This window comes from Calypte anna, chromosome 1 (assembly GCF_003957555.1).
Source record: "Calypte anna isolate BGI_N300 chromosome 1, bCalAnn1_v1.p, whole genome shotgun sequence".
Taxonomy (NCBI): Eukaryota; Metazoa; Chordata; class Aves; order Apodiformes; family Trochilidae; genus Calypte; species Calypte anna.
In genome coordinates, this window is record NC_044244.1 from 137,197,823 (window position 1) to 137,219,319 (window position 21,497).

The 21,497-nt window shown below is 39.6% G+C and overlaps 1 protein-coding gene across 1 annotated transcript in view; it reads right to left on the reverse strand.

Moving 5' to 3' along the window:
* Positions 1–2,224: 2,224 nt before the first annotated feature.
* UXS1 (UDP-glucuronate decarboxylase 1) overlaps positions 2,225–21,497 on the reverse strand; it is a 64,040-nt gene continuing 44,767 nt past the window's right edge. Inside the window, exons 10-15 of the mRNA XM_030456204.1 lie at positions 16,036–16,155; positions 10,867–10,910; positions 9,503–9,563; positions 8,046–8,103; positions 5,108–5,211; positions 2,225–3,089 (exon numbers count right to left, since the gene is read on the reverse strand). Of these exons, the coding sequence (XP_030312064.1) occupies positions 2,958–3,089; positions 5,108–5,211; positions 8,046–8,103; positions 9,503–9,563; positions 10,867–10,910; positions 16,036–16,155 (519 nt within the window). The 3' untranslated portion in view covers positions 2,225–2,957. The remainder of the gene's footprint in view (positions 3,090–5,107; positions 5,212–8,045; positions 8,104–9,502; positions 9,564–10,866; positions 10,911–16,035; positions 16,156–21,497) is intronic.

Below are 21,497 nucleotides of genomic sequence, written 5' to 3' on the forward strand. Positions count from 1 at the left end.
ACCCAGCCATTTGCCCTCCCTCCAATTTGCTCCTTTTATGAAGGAGGTCAGGCTGTGACATAACCTAAAAAACTTTTATACTCATATCTGTACCATCCAAATGTTCAGATTTCCTGAGGGATTTTTTTTTTGTTTTTGTTTTAATGCATATTTTGTGCCAGTCTCCAGAATACAGTTCCAATACAGCTTAAGTACTTAGCACTGAAGTCATAGAATCATAGAATTGGCTGGGTTGGAAGGGACCTCAGAGATCATCAAGTCCAACTCTTGATCCACTACCGCTGCAGTTACCAGACCGTGGCACTGAGTGCCACATCCAGTCTCTTTTTAAGTATCTCCAGGGATGGAGAATCCACTACTTCCCTGGGCAGCCCATTCCGATGTCTGATCACCCTCTCCATAAAGAAATTCTTTCTAATATCCAACCTAAACCTCCCCCAGCACAACTTGAGACCATGCCCTCTTGTCTTGCTGAGAGATGCCTGGGAAAAGAGATCAAACCCCCCCACTGGCTGCCCCCTCCTTTCAGGGAGTTGTAGAGAGTGATGAGGTCTCCCCTGAGCCTCCTCTTCTCCAGGCTGAACAGCCCCAGCTCCCTCAGCCTCTCCTCATAGGATCTGTGCTCGAGTCCCTTCACTAGCCTGGTTGCCCTCCTTTGGACCTGCTCCAGGATCTTGATATCCTTGCTGAACTGAGGGGCCCAGAACTGGACACAGTACTCGAGGTGTGGCCTCACCAGGGCTGAGTACAGGGGCAGAATCCCTTCCTTGGACTTGCTGGCCACGCTGTTCCTGACAGTGGATTAAATGAAAACCAGTCCTGGAAGTAACAGCTGGCACCCACAGCTCCCATTTATTCTCAATGGCTGCTCTAAATGCTGGACTAGGATTGCATCCTTGTGCACCACCTCTCACAGATTGGCATCCAGTGGCACAGAGAGTAAGATACAAAGAATGCCTTCCCTCAAATATAATGGAGAGCTCAAGGGTTAAAAACATCGTGGCAGGAGCTAATTAGCAGTTTTCACCACAGAACTATTAAAGCAGTGGGCACTGCTCTCCCATATGTCCTGCTGTGGCTTTGAGTATAGAGAGAGGCTGTGCTCTGTGAGCCTGTCAGTAATGAGAGGTTACAGGCACATTTGGAGCATGCACAACACACTGTACTTTCCAGGCAACTTAATTTCAAATAAATGCCCAGATCATGTACCCAGAGAAAGGCTTTACACAGAAAGCAGACCTCAAGCAGCTGAGCTGTAATAAGATGGAGGCAATGTGTAATACCTAAATTCCACCTCTGAGTCCAGACAGGAAAACACTCCCTGGCTCACCATCTTAGTTGCATGGCAGATTTCCACTGGAAGAAAACCTGCACATGTGAGCAGGGAAGAAGGAACTGTTTGTGTCCTAAAATGATCACTGAAGATCTGGTCCAGGAAGGTCACACAAACAAACACAGCAGCCCCACCACTGCTGGAGTCCTTGGGAACTTTGCCAGACAGACTGTATGGTTTTCCAAGCCTTGGAAGTGCTGGGAGGCTCTGATGGATGGCACACTCAGACAAGGGGGCCCAAATACCACTCTGCTCCCAGAGTCTTTCCTGGGTATGGGCATCAAGTAACCCCTACTGATAAGTTCCCTTCAACTATCAACCTAAAGATACTCAAAAGCTAATATAAATATCAAACTTCAATGAACTAAAGTCAAGTCATTTCCCTTGATGAGATTTAGGATTTATTTTTTCTTTAAAAACTCACTGCCTCTCTGCCCTCATAGGTATCTAGTCTTAGATACTAAAAATAAAGGAGAACCATTAAAAATAAGGGGAACTGGAAGTGAATTTTTTTTGTTTGACTGGTTGTTTTGTTTTTGTTAGGAAGACAGGCATAGTTACCAAAGTTGAAAGCATTTACTGGTAATTCAGTAACTGCTTAAAATAGAAACTGGTTAGGGAGGCTGAAGTTACCCTCTATGGTTTAAAGAAAATCTTATAGTCCTACATCACTAACTACCTAAACTGGAATAAATTACTATAGTTTTGTTTAATCTATTTCATCAGACATCTTGCAGCCACTCCTATATATCTGTTAAGAGACAAGACCAATGTTAATATCTTTGAGCCATTTATTTACAGACTGTCACCACTTTCTTATTAATATACCATAAATGCAAAGATGTGTAATGCCAGAGAAGTGCCCACAGTGAAACTCTGGAACTAGTAAAAAGAAGTTTCAATATTTTATTAAAATAGCATATTCAACCACTGTAACCAATAATACATTAACTTTATTCCCAGAGTACGCACAACACAGTAGTGATTCAAAATATCCTTATCCATGGTAATCAATGAAAATATCTCAAATTCAAGTGTACAACTAAAACTAAACCTTTGAAAAAATCTCTCATTTAAAGAATACATAAAGCTCTCATACAGAATTCTTTTAAACTCCTATATACTTAGGTGTCAGTGTCTCTCACCTGACAACACCACTAGCTTTTTTCTTATGCATAGTAGAACATCTCATATTTTATAGTACCCATTTTATAAATAAATTGGCATTTTCCATCCTGTTTGTGTTTATCTTCAGCTTCACAAAGAAACCAGTAAATAAAACTGTCAAGGACAGTCACAACAAAACGATCTCACAGCAAGATATAAAACTTGAAGATACTAAAAGATGCTTCTACTCTATTTTTACATAAAAAGACAGATTTAAAAAGTGCAAGGCAAGATTTGCAGGGGAAGGGGAATATCTGTTTGTTATTTTTAGGCACATCCACTTCTTTAAAGCAAGCTTCAGAATGAAATTCCAGTTCGTTCTTCATGATACCTGTTTCAAAGTCTCTCTCTCTCAAAAAAAAACCCCAAAAAAAACAAAAAGAAAAAAACCAACAACAAAAAAAAAATTACATCCGTCAAATGTCAAGCAGGGAATTTCCTGTCCAAGTAACAGTCTTCAGTTATGTCTTGTTCTTCCTTTTTTCATCCTTGCAGGTTTTGGTTTGGGAATATACTGATTGTTTGCCTGATATTCAAGTTCTTTACGGAAGTAATGAATTGCTTTATTCAAACCTTCTTCCAATGGGACCTGTTCCCAAAAGTGAGGAGAGAACCGTATCACATCAGCTCTTTTCACAATGGTATCTTTTTTATACAGCTATCAAAAGACTGCTAGGAAGTCTCATTCTTAGCTAATGTAAGTATTAATAGCACCACATACTGGTTACATCTCTGCACTGCTAATGAATGTTAGCTTTTAAACATCAGCTACATTTTCTGATGTAGTAAGTAAAAAAAAAAAAAAAAAAAAAATCAACAAATCTACATATCAGCAGATGGCTATGGATTGGTCTGTCTAGTGTCAAAACCAGACTCACATAATTTTACTTTCAATTCATAATACACTGAAAGAGATAAGCACACTAAAATTTAAGCTCCTTAGGTTTTTACTGATTAAAGATCCTCTTTCACAGAATGGCATAAAGGTGGTAGCTGTTTTTTTTTTTTTAGGTTTTATTTCTTCGGTGCTCCCTTGATACACAGAAAAAGGAATACAAAATATCATCCGGTGTCTCATTTGATATTCTTAAACCCCATATAAATAACTGTAATTCTTCAGATTCTATGCCTGTATTTAAACACTGATTTTTAGAGAGGAACACCAGAAATATTACCTGCTTTTCTCACAAGCTATATGCTGAGACATGCTTGCTGATACCATCATCAATGCAGGAGGACAACATAGCAACACAAAAATTACTTGCCTTGATGTACCAACGCAGTAGTGCTACTTTAAAGTAAGTTTTGGTACTGACTGTGCCCAACACAGATGGTCAAAAATGCAAACGTTAACTGTTTTAAACCTTTTGTGATTGTAACACTTGCCACTGTCCATGTGTTGTCAGGCATAGTCAATACCACCTGCTGTCTCTACAAATAATTTCAGAAGGATTTGGAGCTACCTTTTTCTATCAGGCTTATATTTACTAGGTAGGGCCATGCATTTCCTGGAAAGAATTTTGCAAATCTAAAAAAGGTCTACAAAACACTCTGCTAGCTAGAATGGGAAGCTGGCTAGGAAAAGTCACACCTTTTCTGGGGATTCAGTAGACCTTACATTGCCAAACCAATCAGCTCTTACCATCACCTAAGCCTGGTTATAAACTTGGTTATAAGCCTGGTTATAAGCTAACTTCACAAAAAAGGTTGAGAAAGGAAAAAAATGGGCATTCAGCATTTCTTTCATATTAGCTGTGCAGCAAAACCACAAGTTTGACATCACCTGAGATGCCTGGTAACTAAACTTTAGAGGTGGACAGACTCTGTTGTGAGTGGTGAGATATTAGGATAACCCTAAAAATGCTTTGAGCTTATCAACACACAGAGCAGGCTCTGAACATCTCTACATATGATACCTGTAGTCCAAAATGAGGGCTTCTTATTCTGGCTTACCTCAGCCCACCAGAATAAAAAAAAATAAAAATCAAAATGTGTCATAACTCTCTGGCTAGCTTCTGTTTCGCCTGACTTTCCCATTCTGATGCTGATATTTTCCCCTACTAATCCAAACAAAGTTTGGTGATGTTACACATCACCTTAAAAGAAGGCTTACTCCAAAGAGTTCCTAAAAATATTTTAATAAATCAAAAGTATCTTTTTCCTTCCACAATGCATGTTACCACAGTAAAATAGGAATGAAGACTGCAGCAAGGACAAACTCATTAGCTCCCATAAATATGGCTCACCTATACCAAAGGATTCATTGGGCTTACAGGAAAGTAGATACTTCATAATATTCATGTGAAGAAGTTAAAATGCCAATCCTAAAAATGTTTGGTTTATTTTTTCTCTTTTTGCTACTATCTATTACAAATGCTAACCTGATTTTAATTCTACATAGCACAGGCTATACAGTCTTACCCAGCAGTTCTTAAATTGTGAGCTAGGGCAACATACAAGAGAAAACCCTTTTAACAACTGTCCTGAAGACTGCGTTAAACAGACACTTCTGGTAACTGCAATGCATCCTTAACATGTAGTCCTCCTCCATCCCCCTCTTTCTTCTTGTGTTTTTGCACACAACAACAGAAATAGAGCTGTACATACCACAGGTTCCCAGCCAAGCAGTAACTTGGCTTTTCTGATGTCAGGTTTTCGTTTCTGAGGGTCATCCTGTGCTTCTGAGAGAAACTGGATTTCACTCCCACTGCCTATTAAACAAGAGAGTGTGAATTATCATCCACAATTCAGTCTGCTTTGCATTTATATATCTTTCCTGCCTAATGGAGCATCAGGTCTTTTTGCAGCTTTCTGCTTCACTGAAATGCTTCCCACAGACACAGCTGCACTGTGTGCAACAGCTGGGTGAACCAGCTGTCCCATGGCAACATGGATTCACAAAGCATTTCACAAAGCTTTCAGCATGGATTCACAAAAGGGAAGTTATGCTTGACCAGTCTGATAACCTTCCATGATGAAATGACTGCCTCAGCAGTCAAGGGCAGAGCAGTTGGATATCACCTACCTTGACTTCAGTGAGGCTTTTGCCATCATACCCTGTAACACCCTTACTGAGAGCTGGATAAGCAGACAGCCAGGTGGATTGAAAACTGGCTTTGTGGCCAGGCCCAGAGGGTAGTGGTCAGTGATAGGAATTCTAATTGGAGGCCAGAAACTGTTGGTCTACCCCAAGACTCAATATTGGGTCAATACTGAGCGGATGATACACCACAGGGCACACCACCCAGAGACTTCAAGAAAGAAGGATGGAGATTGAGGTGCTGGAGCAGGTCCAAAGGAGGGCAATCAGGCTGCTGAAGGGACTTGAGCACAGATCCTATGAAGAGAGGCTGAGGGAGCTGGGGGTGTTCAGCCTGGAGAAGAGGAGGCTCAGGGGAAACCTCATCACTCTCTACAACACTCTGAAAGGAGGGTGTAGCCAGGTGGGGGTTGGTCTCTTTTCCCAGGCAACTCTCAGCAAGACAAGAGGGCACGGTCTTAAGTTGTGCCAGGGAAGGTTTAGGTTGGACATTAGAAAGAATTTCTTTACTGAGAGGGTGATCAGACATTGGAATGGGCTGCCCAGGGAAGTAGTGGATTCTCCGTCCCCGGAGATATTTAAAAAGAGACTGGATGTGGCACTCAGTGCCATGGTCTGGTAACCGCAGCGGTAGTGGATCCAGGGTTGGACTTGATGATCTCTGAGGTCCCTTCCAACCCAGCCAATTCTATGATTCTACGATTCTATGACAGAGCCTCATGAAGATCAACAAGGAGAAGTGCAGAGTCCTGCACCTGGGGAGGAACAACCCCAAGGGACCAGTACCTGTTGGGGGGAGCAACCATCTGGAAAGCAGCCTGACAGAAAAGGACTTGATGGAACTGGTGGACACCAAACTGAACATAAACCAACAAAGCATCCCTGCCACAAAAAAGGCAAGTGGTATCCTGGGCTACGTCATCTTTCCCTTTTACTTTCCCTTCTCACACTGCTCTGGTGAGATACAGACAAGAGACATACAGTCACAGTAGCAGGGGAGAGTACAGTGAATGGCTATGAAGATGATGAAGCGACTGGAGCACCTCTCCTATGAGAACATGCTGAGAGCTGGGACTGTTCAGCCTGGAGAAAGAAGGCTCAAGAAGGATCTCATCTATGTGTATACATCCCTGATGGGGGAAAAAAAGAAGAGGGAACCAGAGTCTTTTCAGTGGTGTGCACTGACAGGTCCAGAGGCAGTGTTGCCTCTGAACATCAGGAAACCCTTCATACAGTGAGGGTTTGTACAGTGACCCAGCACTGGCACAGGTTGCTCAGTGAGGCTGTGGAGTCTCCATCCTTGGAGATACTCAGAAACTGTCTGGATGTGGTCCCAGGGCACTGCTGGCTGTAGATGGCCCTGCCTAGCAGAAGGACTGGATCAAATGATCTCCAGAAGTCCCTTTCAACCTCAACCATTCTGTGATTCTGATAGCAATTTTCTACTGTTAGAGGACTTCTGCCCATACTCTCCAGTCTGATTTAATTAGTCAAGTTAGTGGTTGCCTTTCCCATGACACTGCAAAGACACAGGACAATTTCCTTAACCAAATCTAGCAAATGGTTTTACACACCATGTTACTGTGGGATTTTATGGATGCAGAACTAAACTGCTTCTCTGGACAGACTGAAACATACTGAATTGTTTGTGAACAAACAGACAAGCAGAGGTAACAATTACTCTGTGTACCTGATGGATTTGGTTCTGTGATTTTCAATTTCTTTCCCTGACCTGTGGATGTTTTCCAGGGGGGACAGTCCTCTACTAGAAACATCATGTGCTTATGTACTGTATGTCTGAACTTGTCTTTTTGAGATCCCTCAGAAGCACTGCTAGAACCTACAGACTTCCAGCCCTTGGTTAATGGCATCAGTGTGTTTCATGTCAGTAGGAAGCTGCAGGAGAAGGCTAAGCACAGCTTTTTGTTTCCATTCCTGAAAGCTCTGATTTGCTACAGGTATCAGAGCAAGAATGAGGAGAAAGTCAGAATGTTTTCTTCCCAGCTGCATACAAGGGAGTTGCTGACAGTCCCTGTAAAACTCACTGGTAGATCAGGGAAAAGCAGAGAAAGATTGTCACCAGAGCATAAGGTTTGTAATGGTAGCTGAAGGAGAACAGCCTGCTTAATTGTGAAGAACCACCCTGCTGAAACATTCGTTTTTCATTTTCATTCATGTTTTTTACATTTCATTTCGGTACTGCCCTTGTGCCAAAACAAAGCAAAAAAAATTGCATAAGCATTACACGAAACAGTGAGTATAGATTGCACAGATACACAGAAAGAATGTATAATTCATGCTCATGCAAAAATTTATATACAGCTGAGAGGATTTGGATTATCTTATTAATATTTAATTATATGATCAGGATACAGTTAAATGCCTTTGATAATGTTATTAACAAACCAATTAAATTATCCCATATATTCCATAAACTTATCAAGCAATAATCTAACGACAATAAGCACTTCATAAGCTTTATAAAGAATTATTTATCATACTCACCAACAAGTTTTTTAATTAGCTGGGCAAATTCAAGGATAGTGTGCTCTTCTGGGTTACCCTAGAAACAGAATGGAAATCCATCACAGTAACAATTAAACAACATGCTACATTTCTGACATGATTCTAACAGAGTCATGTCAAACTCTGAAAAAGCTAAACATTATGCCTTATCCTTACTTTGATGAAAAAAAAAGTAACTTTCACAAGTTTCATACTCAGTAGGAAAGTTGCTCTCCATTATATTTGGTAATTCAGTGTTTGTAGGGAAGGGTTCAAAAAACTCTGTGAAGAATAGGCAAATGCACCTCAATCACAGTAAAGGCATTAGCTACCCAGCAGACCACAAAACCCCCTCATTACTTTGAAATCTGGATACACGAACTTTGCAGAATTGAGGACAGATGATGTAATGAAGAAGTATACTAAGTTCTCAGTTCTACCCAAGTTAGGAAACCAACTAACTTAGCTGTAGACAATTCCTTCTGCAGTTACTACAGCTTACGTACTAGTATGTATAAGGGCTACTTGCTTTCCTATACAATATTCTTTTTTGTAACTCATTTTTTTAATCAACTTGCCCACGAACATTCCTTTTCAGAGCAAAATGCTGAAAGCTTCCTGTTAGCATTATATCACCTTCATCAGACTCAGTTCCCTCCATCCCTAGCTTTCCTTGTTGCAAAAATCTTCTTTATTACAACTTATTTGACCTAAACCTGAACATTTGGGTACATACAGATTTAAACACTGAGTTTTCTGGAGAAAAAACATGTGACACGGTTTAAAAATACGAGGAATTTGGATGGAAACATAGAAATTAGTTCACGGGCGCAATAAAAAAGGAAAATACAGTGAACAAATGCACAGCAGAGTTGAGCATCCAATTTGGCAGAAGTTGGCATACACAGAAATGACCTCCCATGTGCATCCCTTCCCTATTCTTATATCCACTGCTGAGAATAAGTGAACAAACCTAAAATGTTATTAGAAATGTTGTTTCCAGCAATCTATACATTAGAAAATTAAACAATCATAATACCATTTCTTTCTAATCAAGGTTAGTATGAAGTGATTTCTAATTATTTGAAGCCAAGTTTTCCCCCAGTGCTTTTTTTCACTAAAACCAGACTTCAATAATTTCCTCGGTGTAACTTGCGTGTCCTCCCTCTGCTCATATTTTTTTTTCCATATTCTAATTACAGAAAACTTTTTGCTGCAACAAATGAAAAATTCTAGAAAATTTACTCTGTTCTTGGAACTACAAGATCTTGACAATTAGAGACTTAATTTTCTGATCTATAAAGAAAATACAGTAAAGAATATATTATTTATAAGGGAAAGGGTTTTTTTTTCTCCATTTATTTATTCTACAAATCAGCATTACTGAAAAGGAAAAATAGAGAGGTGATGTTGGCAACTGCACAGTAAACACACTACAGTGGAGCTCTTATACTCACCAAGTTGACAGGACTGCTGACATTGCTGTTCATCAACGCCACCAACCCATTCACAAGATCACTATAAAAAGGGAAGAACAGACTGAGGCAGTTTCCATTTCCCTATATGTAATACTCTTGTCTAAAAAGAGACCTGCCTCTTCAGAGCTCCAGTAAAGCAGATCAGGCAGCTGGGAAAAGCTGAAATGAGATTTACAGTGTATACTTCAATGGGTATATGTTTTCTCAGCTCCTTGTTCCACTGTCCCTGCTGTAAGATATCCTGGAGGTTAGTTTGAAAGGGTGATTATCTTGGGGATATGCTGGCTATAGTTCATCTGAGCATATGAAAGAATATAAAAAATACCAGGTTACTGATAGACAATTCATTCTTCCTCTTCCCTTCAGCACCCAAGTATTTCCCATTTCAAACAGTACAGAGTAAGTTGTAAGACAGAGGCACACAACACCAACAACTGCTTAGCACTTTGTTGTTTCAATTGTCTTGCTTTCAGAAATTCTTTTATTAAGTTTGTTAAGATATGGTATTTTGGTGGTAACTCCTACCAGCAAAATAACCCAAAGTTCTTTGGATTATCAGCAACAAACTTAACAGCTTGCCCTGGACATAAAAATCCAGATCCTTTTTATTATAAGTTATAATCAGGAAAGAAGTGGCTACTTTGAACTGATGGGGTTTCTGTAGCATCTATCACTGCTGTTTTAACATTTCCAAGCAGAGAATGATTACCAAACCCCCAGAATCCTGGCAGAGAAGTTCAGCTAGCGTAAGAGAACAGAAGATTCTGAGGAGCACATTATTTTTTTTTACAGAAAATACATTGTGGCCTGGCCTCCACTGCCAACATTAGCTATAGCAATACACCCACAACTGGTTCCCTCCCCTAGGAGGAGCCATGTGTGTGCACTCACCCAAAGGACACACGGTGGCAGCATTGCATTAAAATACAAAAAGGCCTGACACTGTTCAGCATTAAAAACTTACCTACCCATTACTGAGTCTGAAAGGGAAGAACACACTAATATCTCAAAGTTTTAAACCAACTAACACTTTGTTTCTTGGTACTTCTAAAAACATCCATGTCTCCCTTCTGAAAGCTGACACAAAAATGAAGATAATTTCTTTAACTAATACACTCACGGCTCATGAAGATGAGCTCAAAAAAACATCAAGTAAATCTATTATTTATATTTATATTTATATTTATATTTATATTTATATTTATATTTATATTTATATTTATATTTATATTTATATTTATATTTATATTTATATTTATATTTATATTTATATTTATATTGTGCCTATCATCACACTGATAAACATTCTTTGGAACCACTCTGACAGTGCAAAGACAGCTTACCTGACATACTGGAAAGCTCTTGTTTGAGTTCCTGGTCCATAGACCTAAAGTCAGATGAAAATTTGAACAGTTACATAAACATAAATGTCCTCTTTAGCCCCAGTTACATACTCCTCACCATTCTAGAAAAGCATCCCAAGGAGAAACACCTGAGAAGCAAGTTCAATATTACAGGAATGGAAAAAGATGTGCTTGAAGAACCTTTGGTAAACTATTAATTCTTTGAAAGTCTTTCTGCTTTTGGATATGTTTCCAGTAAATACAGCCTTAGGCATTTTGTTAACCAGAACTCAGCACACATAAAACACTCTTGGGACAGAGTGGTGCTTTGTCTTCTCTTGGAACACTGAAAAAAGGCTGCAGCATGCACTGGGCCAGAAAAGAGCACCAAGTATTTAAAGCAAACCTCAGACTACTAAGATGTGGTTATGATGAACAATTTTTGCTTATTAACAGCCACCAACTTCAAAGAGACCACCAAATGTTAGTGGTCTCTACAAAAATTGTCAAGAAAAATAGCATTTTAAGTGTTTAAAGCAACCAAGATAAAAAAAAAAAAACAAACCCAACAACCAAACAAAAAAGCCAAAAAAACCCCCAAACCACGTGGGTCTAAGTATTACTATTTGGGAAAATGGGAGGTAATTTCTAGAGGTTATGATTCCCAGAGTCACCTCTACAGAGCTGTACCAAATCTTAGGAGGGAGAAAGTAAAAAGTTTTCTCAGGTTATGCACTAGCATTTTGGAGCAACCAAGTTGCTAATTTCAAACAGATATTGAAGCATACTAAAAGTGTACATAATGATAGCGGATAATATCTTTTTCACAGTTTAACTGTGTATAGTACTAGGGTTTCTAGAACACAAATACTTAAATTTTGAAATCTATCAGTAGCCATAATTAAGTGGTGAAAACATAAGTTTAACTGGGAATGCACACATCTTACCATCAACCTGCAACAACAGCAAAGCTTTTTGAAAGGACAGAATAGAAAGTATGTTTGTCTTCCTGATGGATATGAAAGACAATAAAATTGGTACACATGCCACATCATCTGACATCTGGTAAATCTTCTCTCTCTGAGGCCGATTCAGAATCAGAAGAGTTCACGTTTCACAGACTCAGAATCATCCGATTCATCAGATTCATCAGATCATCAACTCCAACCCTTGATTCACTACCACTGTGGTTACCAGACCATGGCACTGAGTGCCACATCCAGTCTCTTCTTAAAAACTTCCAGGGACAGAGAATCCACCACCTCCCTGGGCAGCCCATTCCAATGCTTCACCACTGCTCTGGAAAGAATTTTGTCCTAACATCTAACCTAAACCTCCCTGGCACAACTTAAGTCCATGTCCTCTTGCCTTACTGGGAGCTAATGGGGAGAAAAGACTGACCCCCACCTGGCTACCCTCTCCTTTCAGGGAGTTGTAGAGAGTGATGAGGTCTCCCCTGAGCCTCCTCTTCTCCAGGCTGAACACCCCCAGCTCCCTCAGCCCTTCCTCACAGGACTTGTGCTGGATCCCTTCACAGCCTCCTTGCTCTGGACCCGCTCCAGCACCTCAATCTCCTTCCTGAACTGAGGGGCCCAGAACTTGACACAGGACTCAAGCTGTGGACTCACCAGCGCTGAGTACAGGGGCAGAATCCCTTCCCTGGACCTGCTGGCCACGCTGTTCCTGACACAGGCCAGGATGCCATTGGCCTTCTTCGCCACCTGGGCACACTGCTGGCTCATGTTCAGCTTCCTGTCAATCCAGACTCCCAGGTCCCTTTCCGCCTGGCTGCTCTCAGCCACTCTGTGCCCAGCCTGGAGCTCCCCATGGGGTTGTTGTGGCCAAAGTGCAGGACCTGGCACTTGGCCTTGATGAACCTCATCCTGTTGGGATCATCCCAACTCTCCAGTCTGTCCAGGTCCCTCTGCAGAGCCCTCCTGCCTTCCAGCTGATCCACGCTCCCCCCAGCTTAGTGTCATCTGTGAATTTGCTGATGGTGGACTCAGTTTCAACAGGCACTGGGTCAGATGAGGTGTTTAAGAATTTACCCAATACCTGATTCTGAGAGGAATGCTCCAGGAAAGCATGTGACAGCCTGATGGACTCCCAAAGCAAACAGGAAGCAGATTCTATGTATATATACAGGGCTTCCTCATTTTGTTTCCTTGTAGCTTGTGGGAAAAGTTTTACAGCACTAAGTCATTTGTGCAAGATTTCTGCAAAGCCACCTTCCCCACCTGCAGATGGTGGCTGGAAAATACAATGTAGCTTCCTCCTCTCAATTTCTCCTAACAAACCCTTCCTTTACAATAACACAAAGCAACAATTGTCATGTTTGCATGGGCTGGAATTTCTTCAAACTAAAGAGACTGTTTCCTCAAGACATCATGTACTCAAATTGAATAGCTACTCTGAACCAAGAGATTGAATACATTCAGTTTCTGAAAAGGTCAACACTGGGTATTCCTGTTGGCCAATTCTGTGATGACACAAGGGCAACATTTCTTTTTTGTCTCAAATACTGCTTTATTGCTGATAATTCATTTTATTTGACGTGGTCAACTAAAAAACTCTGCCCATAGACCTTATCTCATATTCAGTAATTTTCAGTGTCAGACAGCTACTCCTACAAAACAGTAATGTCAGGCAAAATGTTCTACTTTATCCTCTATTACATTCTTGGTAAAATCTATACAGCATGGAAGCTACGAAAAAAATAACCATAAAACATCCTAAAACTTTCAGTATTCCCTCCCACAGAACAACACTGACTCCAGATTTATCTTACTGAAGCTCTGAAATATCCCATGGATTGTATGCTTTAAGACAAGAAAACTGCTTCAAGTTCAGAGAGGCTTCATGAAATTTCCACCTAATGGTCTCACTCTGTTCTTGTTATAAAAATTTACAGCACTACTTTCAATAACACTTGAGAAACTAAGAATAAATGAAAAAAACTTTTGAGAGGCCAAACACAGCAATAGCTCCCTACATCCATTGGAGAAACAATTTGAAAAACAGAATGACTTTCTGATCCTCTGTAGGCTAGATAAGCTTTCCAAGTAGCACTTGGAAGCTCAGATTTTTTGCCCCAGGATGCCAATCTGGGAACACACAATACTGACAAATTTGTATACAGTTACACTCTTGTGTTGATACAACCAAGTCCTACAAGGACCTAAAGTGTCAAAGCAAGAAGCTTTGTCTTCTTGCCTGCTTTTATTTGCTTACTGTCTGTCTTGAAATAAACAGAACCAGCCTCAACCTGCAGCTCTGGGAAGATGCCTGGGTAACAAAATGAAACTACTTCTGCAGGAATCTGAGTGCCATCTGCAGTCTTAAGACTGACTTGATATGACCCATTAAATGTCATATGTCCAAGTAAACACTGGCCACTAAATCACTGTCAGCATCAACAATTAACTGGGGGAAAAGCAAGTCTTTAGAAAGATGAATGAACTCAGCATTCGAATTACTACATGCTTGTTACTCTGAAATAACCACAAGCCTAAACCAGAAATTTAGCATCAGCAAGCAAAAACAGAGTATCCAAGATGCATCACTGACACATTAAAAAATAATAACAAATTGCCTAAGTCAAGGATCACTGGTAAACAGAGAGCAAGTAAGCAAGTCCTGACCTCCAAAGACCAAACTTTCAAAAATCCTCAGTGTACTTCAGTCAGGTGATGTGCATTGCTTTGCAAAATATACACAGTTTAAGCGTTTTTTATTTTATTTTAAGAGTTGTAGATTTCACTCTGTCAGTAAGGCAGTGTCCATTACCCAAGTTTTGCAAAGGGTATCCATATTTTGGCTATTATTTTAAAAAGATTTAAAGCTAGGGGAGGTCTCACAGGAAGACTGAGTTTCATCTTGTCTGGGCATGACTTATTCCCTTCTTCTTCAATGCTCTGTAGTTTCAGATTTCACTCTATCAGAATGATAGTAGTGGGAGCTGCCACAAAATTTTCATACTTTTTCTCCTAAGCTTGTCTGCTCTTTCCTAGAGGAATTATTGGCTGAACTCTGGATTTTACAGTCTCCAGAAGAAGGACTGCAGTCTTGATCTCAAGATAGTTACCCCAAGAAGGTACTTAGCAATATTTTTAGTTATTTAACACAAGCCACTGCGTGGTATTGATAGTTGGACTCAATGATCTTGAAGGTCCTTTCCAGCCATGATGATTCTGTATCCTGGCACTTTATTCTTCTAACCTTGGGAATATTAGTACATATTTATATGAAATTTCTGTTTGTGTCACATCAACTGTAAACATTTCCATGAGCTCATAACTGATCTCAGATTCCAAACTGCTTCTCCCTGTTTCAGTATGCCTCCCTTGTTTTACATATCTTTTATTATTTTATAACAATAAAGTACACAGGATCAGAGCATAGGACAGGCATATTCTCTATTGCTAAATTACCAGCAGCATCTTTTACCATAGTATTAGCCTGCCCCAAATAATGCTTAAGCATTATCAAGAGCCAAGGACAATTCACACCAACCAATCTGGATGTGGCAACTCGTTTTGGCAGGAAAAATTAGCTGCATAGATATTTGCAAGTGATCACAAAAAACCATCCTAGCTGGTTTTACTAATATGCAGCACAGCCTGGAATGTTACATTAATGTTACTTTATACATGTATATTTAGGCTGATCTCCAAGCTTGCAAAAAGACATTTAGAAGCCTTAAATTCCAAAAAGGAATTTTTGAACTTCTGAGTAAGTTCCTCAACAGGAGTTAAGTAGGTTTTAAAAAGGTTTAAAGACTGGACCGGATGATCTTACAGGTCTTTTCTAACCTGAACAATTTACAAATTCTAAGACTCTCTAAGTACCAACACATGATTTTGTGAGCCTTGTCACACCCTGAGCCCATAAAGAGTTATGACAGGGATTCAAATTCAGGATGAAAATTCAAGTTCAGGATGATCACAATTGTTTCTTTCTGAGAAAGGAACATCATTAACATTAACAGAACAGATCTTTGGATGTATAATTCCATACATTTGAGCCTGACAGACTGTAAGATTAGATATTTAGAGCAGAGAGGGTTGAGAAAAACCTCAGTATTCTCTAAAATCCATCCTCTTTCTTAGCACATGAGGACAAGATATAGAGATGAACAGTTCTTCACATCACTAAGAGGCCATTACTTACTGTTAGTGGTTCTCCCTGAAGAGCTTGTAGAATAAAATTACTGACAACTCTACCATCATTCATATGCATTCGAGGACCAAAGGTATTGAATATTCTGGCAACCCTCACTTCAACTCCTTCCTGTGGGCAAAGAAAAAACAATTGTTATTACCTTAATAAGAGTTTCTTTCTTCCTAGAAGTGCACCTTAACGCTCCCCTGTCCAAGTTTTCTTAATGCCTCTTACAGCTTTAACGAGCATTGTTTTCTCACCATGAAATACTTCTAACCTCTCCTCAACTCTACTGAAAACTGTAGGGCATACAGCAAGGTACTTTATACTAGTTCTCAATATTTGTAATGCAAATTCTGAAGCAGACGAGCTAGAACAGCCGATGATTTCTGCATATGCATATTCTCCCAACAAGAACTTCAAATGGTGGAGGCAAAACAACACTGAGCAGACAGTGTGTGCTTGCAGCCCAAGTGTTTCCTGGGAAGCATCAAAAAAAGAATGGGCAGCAGGTCAAGGGAGGTGATTCTCCCCCTCTACTCTGCTCTCAGGAGACCCCTCCTGGAGTAGAGTCCAGTTCTCAGACTCCTAGCATAAGAAGGCCATGGAGGTGTTGGAGCAAGTTCAGAGGAGGGTCATGAAGACATTCAGAGGGCTGGAGCAGCTCTCCTATGGAGACAGGCTGAGAGAGTTGGGGCTGTGAAGAGAAGGCTCCAAGAAGAAGCCTTCCAGTTCCTGAAGGGACCTACAGGAAAGCTGGGGAGGGACTTTTTACAAGAGTGTGTAGCAATGGGACAAGGGGGAAGAGTTTCGAAGTCAAAGGGGGTAGATTTAGACTGGGCATTAGGAAGAAATTGTTTTCTATAAGGGTGGTGAGACACTGACACAGGCTGCCCAGAGAAGTTGTAGATAACCCCCATTCCTGGAAATGTTCAAGGGCAGGTTGAATGGGGCTCTGAGTAACCTGGTCTTGTGAGAGGTTTCCCTGCAAGGGGGTTGGAACTAAACAATCCTTGAAGGTTCCAAACCATTATATGACCTAGGAAAGCTTTTCCTTGCAGCCTACTGCTTAGAAAAATCTATTTTTTGCAGCTGAATTTTCATTTGTGCCTGCAGAGTCGGGATCTATTTTCTCAAAAACACCCCAACGTGTTCCAGAGACAAAGACATTTTGAAGCCAGTAATATTTTCCTAAGTCTCCTTCCGCCATTTCATGGACATCTCCTTTGAAGTGATCCTTTTTGCATGTTGAGTAACTCTTACTTTTTGTATTAAATGCCTAGAAGAGAGTACACTCTTATTATGTACTGACACTATCAACAACAATATATTAATTATAAGTGACTATTTCCCCTGTACTCCCACCAACAAAGCCAGCTACTTTCTCAGATTTGCAGCAGTAAGTCACACACAATATTTAACTATATCCTAGAGAAAGGCAAAAAAGTTCTTTGTCCCAGATTTATACTGCTAAACAAAAGAGAGCTTGAGGCTAATCCTTGACATTGAGATCAAATGTGATCAAGTGGCTTCTGTCCTCATGGTTTAAGACTATGTCTTTCTCTAGCAGATTAATCAGGGAGACAAGTTCCTTAGGCAACCCAAAAAAAGAGCCTGGGAGCAAGCCAATGAAATACAGCACTGGGAGGTATCAATACTGTTCAGTTCACTATTATTTACCAGTATGGACATGTACAGAGGCTGTGCCTATACAGCTAGAGAAGACATAAACGTTGCATGATAGATTAGTATGGCTTATGGAGATATTTCCTCTGAATAAATACTCAGACTATTCTATAGCTGTCAGTAAAAAAGCAGCATTAGTTATCCAGTCTCCCTTGCAAAATAAACTTGTTCATTATCTTCAGGCAATGGCTTTGCCACTTAGTTCTAGATATCCCTGCTTGGGAAGTATCATGGTATCAAGGACCCTGCCATAACATCTTAATTTAAAAACACATACTGTAGTTTTATAAGATTTTAAACAAAATATATCTCCTTGTATTGACTGTTCAGAAAACAGATCAATACAGAATATAGCTCAAATGTCAAGAGGTTCTTTTAACTGATAAACTGAAATATGCTGTGTCTGTAATATATAAGGATATCAGGCAAGCCTGTCTTACTTCTTTTTTTTCTGTGGATTTATTGGAACAGCAAGCAAGAATTATACCTCCCTGTTTGATCAAATCAGGAAAAGGAAAGTCACAATTGTCTGCTCTCCAGCAGACAACTGGATTCACCAAGAAAACAAAAATCTGCCAGGGAAAGCTCAAACAGTTGTTTGGATATCACTGTGATCTGACAGAAGTCTTTATTAATGTTTCAGCTAAAATTACTGAGATTATTGCCTGAGTCCCTTGTTTTACCAGTCACTTTCTTATTGACTCACATTCTTTTATATGTGTTTCAGAGATCATTCACTAACTTACATTTATTCCTAAAACCCTGATTTGTGGTCACAGCAATATGTTTAAGCTACAATATTCAACACTAAGGCTTGATCCAAGGTATTTTACTGTCTATTGTATAAACAAAACGAGATCAATTCCTGGTTTTTAACAGTGTTTTACAACTGTTTTGCCTGAACAGTAATGCTGAGACCTGAATTTCACAAGAAATAATGCTCCTAAGAAAACTAGGAATGCCAATCACAGCTGACTCTGCTTTTCAGCATACTGCTAGTCCCTGAACACAAAGAAGGTACAGCTCCAGCACTCCTACCTTATGGTTGAAGTATCACCATGCTTAAAGCTTCACACTTCCCAGGACAAAGTACAACATCTCTCTTCGAGGGCTCTTCATACCATTATTTCTGCCTCCCTGCTGAAAGTATGTCCTGTTTTTTCTAGCACTTGCCCCAGCCTGCATACCTCTGTTATGTATAGTACATGGCCAATGTAAACAGCCAGGAGCCTGTTCCACCAGCACTTGGGACAGGAGACATTGCCAATGGAAGGGGAAGTGTTTGTACTCACTTCAGTGCACCTAGACCTTTGAAAAAAACAGGCAGGATAAAAATCCTGCTGGGATTTTAACTTCAGGATCTTACAGCACAACAAGGCTTCTGGGCACGAGGCAGCAAATAACATAACCAGTGCAATAATTCTAATTATTGAGAGCTGTATCACAGTTTCCAGTCAACTTCCAGTACAGGTCAGAAATACATGCAAGCAAAAAACTATATATACTTCAAACAATTTAATTTTAGTCATTTCTGTAGCAGACTTCTGCAGAGTTATACTCATGAATTATTGTAACAATTACAGTTAAGAGGTGAAATGAAGTGCCTTAATGAATGCCTTTAGAGGAACAGTGGCTTTATGAGGAGGATGCATATTACAGCCAAAAATAAGAGAAGTAACAAATTGAAAAGAACATCAGAGAAACCCACACTTTTTGCATAAAAAAGTGTGAATGCTGAAATGGATATAGTCTTATTCAAATGATGACTGAACTTACTGAAGTGAATCAAACCCCAAAAAAGTTTTAAGTCTTCACAACTTCAAAATTCAATTTGCACAATGTTGCAGCAATATCAAAAAGAACTGAGCTCTCTAATTACCTGAGAGAAATCAGAAGATGGGATTTCTTACAGCACAGCCAGGAAAGAAAAAAAAGAAATAGAGCACAGAGACTATGGAAAGTATTCAGACTCTTCTTGAGAAATTGCCTGTATTCTTTTAGTCTAGAGCTTTGATGCTCATTGATATACAGTCTTCTAACCTTGTCTATTGTATAAGGTTATTTTGCAATTTTTAACAGCAGAGACACCAGGGCATTAGCAAAACCATTATAACTGAATATGCTTTTTTTTCTCCTTTATTTTCATATTATTTGGAAAAGGCATTGTTCCACTGACAGAATAAAACCTATTACATCCATGCTATGTTCACATTATGAAGTTCTGATGACTCAGATAAATCAATAATGCAATTTAGAAACAGATATTAAGTAATGAAACTTTCATTTACAGAGGTGCTCCTAGTTCTAACAACTCAGTGAAGCAACAGGTTGCATTTTTGTAACACTGCCTCAGTTACTGTTGTGTTCTTCCCTTTTCACCTCATTTCTTCCAACTGAATGTTAACAACTGAACAACTGACAGCTTTGAAAAATTATATGCCATTTCTGCATTTGTACAGAACCATGTGGAATGCTCTGGTTTGCCTCTAACAACTCACTAGAAAATGTGCAGATCCATTAAACCAACTGCACAGAGAATGCAGACCAGCAGGTTTTAGAAAATGACAAGGCTGTAAGCAGGACTGTACAAGGGTACCTGAACCAAGCCAGTTTCAAAACCTTAGATAATTTAATCTCTACATTATTATCATTTGCAAGACAACTTCATTGAACTATCTGGAAGGAATTTTATCTGTGGTTTCTCTTTTCCCAAGTGTAAAAGCTTATCTGTGAGCCATGCAGTTAATCAAGATAAAAGTGACTAACACTACTTGAAATTTTCAAAGGAACCACCATATTTATTGAGAATATTAATATAACTCTTGAGTGTGTGACCTCTCAGAGTTTGCAGAGGAAAGGAATTGTGGGTGATTTTTAAACATTCTTTCTGAATTTCACTGCCAGTAATTCAGATGAGACACTAGTTGCAGTGCTGACATGTCAGGGGTGTCAATGCCCTCTCAGTCAACAGGGAGAGAGGCTGCAGCATCTCAGCTTTACCTTACATGCAGTGCCCAGGGGGGCTGACTGCCTGTAGCATCTTAAAGACTCACCTCTCCAACCTTCACCTCAGTAATATTCCTGGATGTGAAACTCTCCTGCATGGCTACTAAAATGCTAAGGCATCCATGGCAACATTTAGCACTACAATTCTGCTTTCACTACATCCAACAGTAACCACCATCTTTGCCATCAGAATGTTGTCTGAGCTTTGGACTGAGGAGGTGCAATGCTTCCTCTTTCTTCCTGTGCTGCCAAAACCACAAAGAATTCAATTCCATTCTTCCACTAGAAACATAAATTCTGCATCTTTTCTTGAGCAAATTGCTAAGCAAACATCATGTGACAGTGCCAAAAGAGAGTGCTGCATACTTAAAAATAATCTATATTATGTATCAAGGAAGATAACAACAAACAACAATTAGAGAATACAGAATAAACTCCCAACAGACATTCAAACAAACTACTTTAATTTAATACAGGTATTTGTTTTCTATCTAATAACCCAATAACTATCTGTTTTTCACTATTCAATGCCTTTTCAGTTGCAATTCAATCAGCAGCCTTCATTACTCCTACATTTTACATCAAGGCTTTTTATGATTACTGAAGCAAGCTCAATTTGTGAATTAAAGATTAGGGGGAAAGTACAACTAACTGTAAAACAAAATCAGCCTCATGCTGCAATTGCAATGAACTTCAATATTTGACAAATTTAAAAATCAGTTTGCAGGTGTTATTCTCCCACATTAATAAAAAAAAAAAAGTCACCTCGAAAATGCTTT